The sequence below is a fragment of the Berghia stephanieae genome, chromosome 2 (assembly GCF_034508935.2).
Source record: "Berghia stephanieae isolate SIO BIC M18660-M18661 chromosome 2, UCSD_Bste_1.3, whole genome shotgun sequence".
Taxonomy (NCBI): domain Eukaryota; kingdom Metazoa; phylum Mollusca; class Gastropoda; order Nudibranchia; family Aeolidiidae; genus Berghia; species Berghia stephanieae.
Window position 1 is genome coordinate 16,371,735 of NC_088361.1, and position 10,000 is coordinate 16,381,734.

General features: G+C 42.1%; 1 protein-coding gene across 1 annotated transcript in view; it reads right to left on the reverse strand.

Moving 5' to 3' along the window:
- Nucleotides 1-7,369: 7,369 nt before the first annotated feature.
- Nucleotides 7,370-10,000, reverse strand: part of LOC144963884 (uncharacterized) — a 2,881-nt gene continuing 250 nt past the window's right edge. The window contains exons 1-3 of the mRNA XM_078897830.1: nucleotides 9,853-10,000; nucleotides 8,743-8,813; nucleotides 7,370-7,404 (exon numbers count right to left, since the gene is read on the reverse strand). The exon at nucleotides 9,853-10,000 is cut by the window's right edge and continues 250 nt beyond it. Of these exons, the coding sequence (XP_078753956.1) occupies nucleotides 7,370-7,404; nucleotides 8,743-8,813; nucleotides 9,853-10,000 (254 nt within the window). The remainder of the gene's footprint in view (nucleotides 7,405-8,742; nucleotides 8,814-9,852) is intronic.

The window sequence follows — 10,000 nt, forward strand, 5'->3', positions numbered from 1 at the left end:
ATAATATAAACTACATTATTGGATTTTTTTTTTGTTTTTTTTTTAGTTAATATTTTTTTTAATTTTTATTTTATAAATTAATACTATTACTATTATTCTGCGTTTCGTTGACAATGAGTCTATTGTTGTGTACTGATGGCGGTGTTGATGTGGTGGTGGTGATGATGTAGTAGTGGTAGTGAGGATGACTATTAGGATAATGATGATGATGTAATGGTGGTGGCGGTTGCTGTAGTTTTGATAACGATGTGGCAGCTGTGGTAGTGGTAGTAATGATGATGATGTGATGGTTGTGGTTGCAGTAGTGGCAGTGGTAGCAATGGTGATGGGGAGGAGGATGATGATATAAAGGTGGTGGTGGTTGCTGTAGTTTTGATAACGATGTGGTAGTGGTCGTAATGATGATGATGTGATGGTTGAAATTGTCGTAGTGATGATGACGAGGAGGGGGATGATGATGTAAAGATGGTGGTGATAGATAGAGAGAGAGAGAGAGAGAGAGAGAGAGAGAGAGAGAGAGAGAGAAAGATTCCTGGAACTTGAAAAACATATTTAATTTTAAATGATGCAATAAACGGGGACGGAATTGTTCTCATTAAAGTAGTCTGACAGATAAGCAATTAAATTTCAAGATATGAACGATTGATCAAGTCAGAGAGGTGGGGACGGGGCAATTTTCATGGATTGGATAGGGGTAACAAAAAACAAAACAAAACACGATCTTGTCAAGTTTCAGACTTGAAGAAAAGTTGAAACGTTCAAAATCTCAATTCTAAGACACACAAAATGTTTCAACCATCCTTCCTTTTATTTCCTTCTCTCTAGACACACTCATTCAACTTCAAGCCATTCGACAACACGCCATTTTGAACAGAAAACATAGTGTTGGAGTGAAGGGACAAAAACTAATTTTCAGAGACAGGAGAGCGTTTCTACTACTGCAAATAGTGATTCCACAGCAAAATCACTTTTCGCGGTCTATACCACAGACTATGAGAAAACTGGACAACAGCGACTATTTAGTGGCTAATCGACGCCATCTTATTTAAGATGTAAGCAGTTATCGGATGAATCGAGAATAAAGAGAGACTGACGATGTACGGTGTGTCTTTTTTACGAAACCCGCCGAAACCCGCCGAAACCCTGCGAAACCCGCCGAAACCCGTCGAAACCCACCGAAACCCGACGAAACCCGACGAATCCCGACAAAGTTATGGGAAGTAGGTGGCTGTGGGGAGTGAACCTGATACTCAGGGAAGTGTACACCAGTCGGGAGTGAACCTGAGACTAAGGTTATCGGCCGGTTTCGGCGGGTTTCGTAAAAAAGAATTAGTGCTTTATTACGAAACCCGCCGAAACCCGCCGAAACCCGACAATATCCGGCAAAGTTATGGGAGTTTGGCAACAGTGGGGGGTGATCCTGGGAATCAGGGAATTGCACACCAGTGGGGAGTTAACCTGGGACTGTGTAAAAAGGATATCAGTGGGAAATAAACCTGGGACTAAAGGGAGATGGATACCATTGAAAGTTGAAGCCGGATATGGGAGTTGAGTACCAGAGGAGAATGAACCTGACACTATAGAAGGTGGGCGCCAGTGGGGAGTGAACCTGGAACTCGGGGAATTTCACACCAGTGGGGAGTTAACCTGGGACTCTGTAAAAAGGATATCAGTGGGAAATAAACCTGGGACTAAAGGGAGATGGATACCATTGAAAGTTGAAGCCGGATATGAGAGTTTGGTACCAGAGGAGAATGAACCTGACACTATAGGAGGTGGGCGCCAGTGGGGAGTGAACCTGGGACTATGTAAACAGGATATCATTGGGAAATAAACCTGTGACTAAAGGGAGGTGGATACCATTGGGAGTTGAAGCCGGATTTGGGAGTTGGGTACCAGAGGAGAGAGAAACCTGCCACTATAGGAGGTGGGCGCCAGTGGGGAGTGAACCTGGGACTATGTAAAAAGGATATCAGTGGGAAATAAACCTGGGACTAAAGGGAGATGGATACCATTGAAAGTTGAAGCCGGATATGAGAGTTTGGTACCAGAGGAGAATGAACCTGACACTATAGGAGGTGGGCGCCAGTGAGGAGTGAACCTGGGACTATGTCAACAGGATATCAGTGGGAAATAAACCTGGGACTAAAAGGAGGTGGATACCATAATTATTGGGAGTTGAAGCCGGATTTGGGAATTGGGTACCAGAGGAGAGAGAAACCTGACACTATAGGAGGTGGCCGCCAGTGGGGAGTGAACCTGGGACTATGTAAACAGGATATCAGTGGAAAATAAACCTGGGACTAAAGGGAGATGAATACCATTGAAAGTTGAAGCCGGATATGAGAGTTTGGTACCAGAGGAGAATGAACCTGACACTATAGGAGGTGGGCGCCAGTGGGGAGTGAACCTGGGACTATGTAAACAGGATATCATTGGGAAATAAACCTGGGACTAAAGGGAATGGATACCATTGAAAGTTGAAGCCGGATATGAGAGTTTGGTACCAGAGGAGAATGAACCTGACACTATAGGAGGTGGGCGCCAGTGAGGAGTGAACCTGGGACTATGTAAACACGATATTAGTGGGAAATAAACCTGGGACTAAAGGGAGGTGGATACCATTGGGAGTTGAAGCCGGATTTGGGAGTTGGGTACCAGAGGAGAGAGAAACCTGACACTATAGGAGGTGGGCGCCAGTGGGGAGTGAACCTGGGACTATGTAAAAAGGATATCAGTGTGAAATAAACCTGGGACTAAAGGGAGATGGATACCATTGAAAGTTGAAGCCGGATATGAGAGTTTGGTACCAGAGGAGAATGAACCTGACACTTTAAGAGGTGGGCGCCAGTGGGGAGTGTACCTGGGACTATGTAAACAGGATATCATTGGGAAATAAACCTGGGACTAAAGGGAGATGGATACCATTGAAAGTTGAAGCCGGATATGAGAGTTTGGTACCAGAGGAGAATGAACCTGACACTATAGGAGGTGGGCGCCAGTGAGGAGTGAACCTGGGACTATGTAAACACGATATTAGTGGGAAATAAACCTGGGACTAAAGGGAGGTGGATACCATTGGGAGTTGAAGCCGGATTTGGGAGTTGGGTACCAGAGGAGAGAGAAACCTGACACTATAGGAGGTGGGCGCCAGTGGGGAGTGAACCTGGGACTATGTAAAAAGGATATCAGTGGGAAATAAACCTGGGACTAAAGGGAGATGAATACCATTGAAAGTTGAAGCCGGATATGGGAGTTGAGTACCAGAGGAGAATGAACCTGACACTTTAGGAGGTGGGCACCAGTGGGGAGTGAACCTGGGACAATGTAAAAAGGATAGCAATAGGAAATAAACCTGGGACGAAAGGGAGATGGATACCGTTGAAAGTTGAAGCCGGATATGAGAGTTTGGTACCACTGGAGAATGAACCTGACACTATAGGAGGTGGGCGCCATTTGGGAGTGAACCTGGGACACTGTAAACAGGATATCAGTGGGAAATAAACCTGGGACTAAAGGGAGATGGATACCATTGAAAGTTGAAGCCGGATATGAGAGTTTGGTACCAGAGGACAATGAACCTGACACTAGAGGAGGTGGGCGCCAGTGGGGAGTGAACCTGGGACTATGTAAACAGGATATCAGTGGGAAATAAACCTGGGACTAAAGGGACGTGGATACCATAATTATTGGGAGTTGAATCCGGATTTGGGAGTTGGGTACCAGAGGAGAGAGAAACCTGACACTATAGGAGGTGGGCGCCAGTGGGGAGTGAACCTAGGACTCTGTAAACAGGATATCAGTAGGAAATAAACCTGGGACTAAAGGGAAATGGATACCATTGGGAGTTGAAGCCGGATATGAGAGTTTGGTACCAGAGAAGAATGAACCTGACACTACAGGGGGTGGGCGCCAGTGGGGAGTGAACCTGGGACAATGTAAAAAGTCCCAGGTTCACTCCTCACTGGCGCCCACCTCCTATAGTGTCAGGTTCATTCTCCTCTGGTACCAAACTCTCATATCCGGCTTCAACTTTCAATGGTATCCATCTCCCTTTAGTCCCAGGTTTATTTCCCAATGATATCCTGTTTACATAGTCCCAGGTTCACTCCCCACTGGCGCCCACCTCCTATAGTGTCACGTTCATTCTCCTCTGGTACCAAACTCTCATATCCGGCTTCAACTTTCAATGGTATCCATCTCCCTTTAGTCCTAGGTTTATTTTCCACTGATATCCTGTTTACATAGTCCCAGGTTCACTCCCCACTGGCGGCCACCTCCTATAGTGTCAGGTTTCTCTCTCCTCTGGTACCCAACTCTCAAATCCGGCTTCAACTCCCAATGATTATGGTATCCACCTCCCTTTAGTCCCAGGTTTATTTCCCACTGATATCCTGTTTACATAGTCCCAGGTTCACTCCTCACTGGCGCCCACCTCCTATAGTGTCAGGTTCATTCTCCTCTGGTACCAAAATCTCATATCCGGCTTCAACTTTCAATGGTATCCATCTCCCTTTAGTCCCAGGTTTTTCCCACTGATATCCTGTTTACATAGTCCCAGGTTCACTCCCCACTGGCGCCCACCTCCTATAGTGTCAGGTTCATTCTCCTCTGGTAGCAAACTCTTATATCCGGCTTCAATTTCAATGGTATTCATCTCCCTTTAGTCCCAGGTTTATTTCCGATATCCTTTTTACATAGTCCCAGGTTCACTCCCCACTGGCGCCCACCTCCTATAGTGTCAGGTTTTTCTCTCCTCTGGTACCCAACTCCCAAATCCGGCTTCAACTCCCAATGGTATCCACCTCCCTTTAGTCCCAGGTGTATTTCCCACTGATATCCTGTTTACATAGTCCCAGGTTCACTCCTCACTGGCGCCCACCTCCTATAGTGTCAGGTTCATTCTCCTCTGGTACCAAACTCTCATATCCGGCTTCAACTTTCGATGGTATCCATCTCCCTTTAGTCCCAGGTTTATTTCTCACTGATATCCTATTTACAGAGTCTCAGGTTAACTCCCCACTGGTGTGAAATTCCCTGAGTCCCAGGTTCACTCCCCACTGGCGCCCACCTTCTATAGTGTCAGGTTCATTCTCCTCTGGTACTCAACTCCCATATCCGGCTTCAACTTTCAATGGTATCCATCTCCCTTTAGTCCCAGGTTTATTTCCCACTGATATCCTTTTTACACAGTCCCAGGTTAACTCCCCACTGGTGTGCAATTCCCTGACTTCCAGGATCACCCCCCCCACTGTTGCCAAACTCCCATAACTTTGCCGGATATTGTCGGGTTTCGACGGGTTTCGGCGGGTTTCGTAATAAAGCACTAATTCTTTTTTACGAAACCCGCCGAAACCGGCCGATAACCTTAGTCTCAGGTTCACTCCCGACTGGTGTACACTTCCCTGAGTATCGGGTTCACTCCCCACAGTTGTCTACTTCCCATAACTTTGCTGGATATTGTCGGGTTTCGCCGGGTTTCGGCGGGTTTCGGCGGGTTTCGTAAAAAAGCACTGGTTCTTTTTTACGAAACCCGCCGAAACCCAGTCCCAGGTTCACTCCCCAATGGTGTACACTTCCCTGAGTTCTAGGTTCACTCCCCACAGCCACCTACTTCCCATAACTTTGTCGGGATTCGTCGGGTTTCGTCGGGTTTCGGCGGGTTTCGGCGGGTTTCGGCGGGTTTCGCAGGGTTTCGGCGGGTTTCGGCGGGTTTCGTAAAAAAGACACACCCACGATGTACGGGGTTTCCAGAAAACTGACCGCGTAAGATTATATGAGAAAACAGTAAACATTGGCATTTCCGGGACACAACAGACGCGTTATTAGCAAAAATTACATAAAAATAAATAAACAAAATGCTGTGAGGGTGTGATGAAAGTGTGTGAACTTCATGGTCGATCAACTTGGTCATCAATCCATGCAATTACTACTACTACTACTACTACTACTACTACTACTACTACTACTACTACTACTACTACTACTACTACTACTACTACTACTACTACTACTATTACTACTACTACTACAAGTTCTACAACCACTACTTCTTCCACTACCACTACTAAGACGACGACTACCACGATGAGAGAGAGTGAGAGAGAGAGTGAGAGAGAGAGAAGGGGGCGGGGGGGGGGGGATATTCTTCTCTTGCCCTCTCACCATACATGACATAGACTTGTCTACATTGTTAGATCAAAGGGATGAAAGCCGCCATTTCGCACGTTCTTCCCATTTCACACATAGTATCTACGAATACTAGGTATGTGTCATCATCAGTCAGAGAGACTGATCAGCAAGGTCAAAGAGGTGAGTTTCACTCTTTGTGTCTTCTCATTAATATGTGGAATGTCGGTTGATAGTCATGTAACATCAAAAAGAAATGTTGATCGTCTCCACAGAATTCATCAAAAATCAAAGTAGGAGGAGTTTATTTTACCTACTGTTATTACGCCGACTCCCTATTACTGGAAAATACGATTTGTCAATTTATCAGCTAATTGGGATGGCATAGAAAAAATGGTCTATTTCAATTGGTTGATTGAAGAGTGTGTAGAGAGAGGGTATTTCTCAGAGGGGGGGGGGGGGGGGGGGGGGATTCGAATACTGGAAAAGAAGATGGATGGTGTCGGATAGAAACGGTACTATCCATTCAGATTTATTTTTACTTTTCATTGTTTATTGTTTCCTTTATTAACGGAGAGCCTGTGCCCGAATCATACATTATTTGCATTGTTCAGAACTGATAAGTCGAGACATTTTGCCGATGATCCTTTTCTCATTACGTTACGTTACTCAGATTTTGTTCTCGAATTAAGACATAAAATGTATTGTTGTGCCATAAATTGTAGCAACAACAAAAAGCCCAAACACTGGACCTAAGAACAGAAAAACCAGTGCGAATGCACAAATTCCCGGAATCGATCAAGGAAAGAGCTGTACAAGTCACCAAGGGTATCGATAAACAGATAGATAGATAGATAGATAGATAGATAGATAGATAGATAGATAGATAGATAGATAGATAGATAGATAGATAGATAGATAGATAGATAGATAGATAGATAGATAGATAGATAGATCAGAGTAAACAAGTCCCTCCCTCTTTTGTCTATTTGTCGATGTATGTTTGATTTCTATTGCTACCATTGTTATTAATATAAACCCGATCAATAGAGCCAAGCCTAAAATGTAGAAGTAAAAGTGTAGTTATCTCTATTTTGCGTCAACAAATCAAGGTTAATCGAGCTCAATCAAAGTCACTAAAATAGAGATTAAATTGCATAGCGTCCTTGGTTGCATAAAAAATAAAACGGCGGTACTCGACCTCTCACTAGCCAGTTTTGGTGACGTATTCCCCATGTTGTCATATCTGGTCCTGTGTAATCTGTGGTCTATAAACTGCGAATGTTAAAATAACAAGATAAAATGAATCTACCTTAAGGAACGTGCGGAAGGTCTCCCTTGGTCGCTTCCGCGATCTATAAATCTTTCGGGCATGTTGCAGAATCGTTTAGTTTTTGTTCATGTATTCCTTCGTTGTATTAGGAGAAAGCGGTTCAATGATATTTTTTCTTGCTGACGAAGTAATGGAATTCAGACGGCAGCAAAACAAAACTCAAACAAAGACATCCTTTTCGGTTCCGAGTTTTACAACAATAAATTCGCCAAAAATCTTGCTGGTAACTGATGATTGGGAACATAACCAAAAGAATAAATAACATTGACGTGCCGAATGAAAATACAAAGCTTTATATATAATTTATACATGAAAAAGTAATGAGGGGTGATCGTGATGAGTATTGATGGCTTGAGAAGAATGAGAGAGACGAGAGATATTCAGAAGCGGAAGTAGTTATATAATCTAACGTAATGATCTCAGTAAAAGAGGTGTTACATAATATTCTTATAGAACCAATCAACATCAGTTCTCCTTTAAAATGAGATGATTATGAAGTACAGTGAAATGAGATAAATTGAGCCATCAATTCATTTGTGCTTTTCAAAAGAAAAAAAAATATTAACACAAGAGATTCTCTAGCTAAATTAATTGTCACAGAAAAACAATGAGAGTCTATTCATGATTCATAATGATGGTGTCTGTGATTGTTCACTTTGTTTTATATTGTTTAATGAATGGTCCATATTCAAAAAGTAATTCAACCAGCGAGGTTTATTTCGTATTTATCTGTGACGGTGTTGAACCCTATGTTCATTATTTTCGATATTCAACGATAGTTCGTATTCTGTGCGTTTTTCTTGTTGTTGGGTGTCATAAGCATGTCTACCGTCATTGGGTGATCGTACATTGATATTGGGTGCTGCACAAGTATCGGAATTGCGTGGATGAATATAATGTCGTCTAATGAGTAGTTTTAGTAGTAGTAGTAGTAGTAGTAGTAGTAGTAGTAGTAGTAGTAGTAGTAGTAGTAGCAGTAGTAGTAGTAGTAGTAGTAGTAGTAGTAGTAGTAGTAGTAGTAGCAGTAGTAGTAGTAGTAGTAGTAGTAGTAGTAGTAGTAGTAGTAGTAGTAGTAGTAGTAGTAGTCCTAGTAGTAATAGTTATAGTAGTAGTAGTAGTATTAGTAGTGGTAGTAGTAGTAGTAGTAGTAGTAGTAGTAGTAGTAGTAGTAGTAGTAGTAGTGGTAGTAGTAGTAGTAGTAGTAGTAGTAGTAGTAGTAGTAGTAGTAGTAGTAGTAGTAGTAGTAGTAGTAGTAGTAACTTTAGCATCTTAATACTTACATTTATCGACAACTTCAATAGGAATTTCATCACTCTCCTCAGAAAGAACTCCAGCATAAATACCCTTGCATCTGAAAGTATGGGGAGAGTAACAAAGGTGTGTTTGTATTTGCGTAAAATGGGGTCGCTAAGGCCTGTTGGAGTAACTAAGACCAGTCTCCAAATGTGCTCTAGATTGAAACCTACATATTGGATTAAGTTGGCAATGAAGGAATTAATTAAAGCCCCCTCTCCCTGTGATAAATGATGAATAGCGAGTATTCTTTCCAGCAATATCATGATGCTGAAATGAATTATAAAATACAGCCTGAGACTAAAGCTCAGAGAGGATAAACTTCGAGATTGGCAAAAGCGTTTTAATAGCAGACGATACATACATTTCGCCACTGTATGACTTTTTCCTAAGACTCCATATCAAATACATTGTTTGTTTAGCTCCAAGACCATGTAAATATGTTATTGAATCCATCGCGTCATAAAAACTACAAAACATATTCATATTATAGGAAAAAAAGATATCTCCAATAGGTTGCATTTTCTTGTAGGTTGCCACTGCAACCATATTGAAGCGCATTGAGTAGATGATAAGTGGTAAGCAAAATATCATAATTCATATGTCCACGTTTAAAGTGTATTGGCTGAAATGTTTGGGTTTTTTTCTTATAATATATGCTTTCAGGGAAGACTTCAAGAACACCCTGCAAAATCTCCAGCCAACCTAATGTTGGTCCACATACATGAAATTGATCATTGAGTGAATTAACATAGAATTGTTACATATTGGTGTTTCTAATCATATGACATTGTAATATAAATTAATGCAATCAATTTAAATATAAAACAGAAGAGGTTGACATATGCAGGTCTGACATCCAAACTCATTTATGGGCCTAGTATGACAGTCTTGAATGGATAATATTTTTAAAATTACGTCTTTTTTCTTCTTTTTTTTTCTTTTTTTTTTAAGATTCCCATTTCAACAATGACCCCATAATAAATTGAGATATCAGACCTGAAAATAAGTGCACGTCGAAATATATCAATAGTTAACATTTTGAATGAATCAATTTATAGAAGATAATGCAAGAGAGTATTCAAATGGATACTCACGTGTAATTTCCTGCTTTCGCAGTCTTTAGTTTTGAATAAAATTGTGCATCTTCAAACTTACTCCCGTCCCTAAAAAAAGTGGTTTTAGAAGCTCCCCAAGGTGCACACAGAAAACGAAGCTTGCCTTCTCTCTGAATTTGAGTGTCAA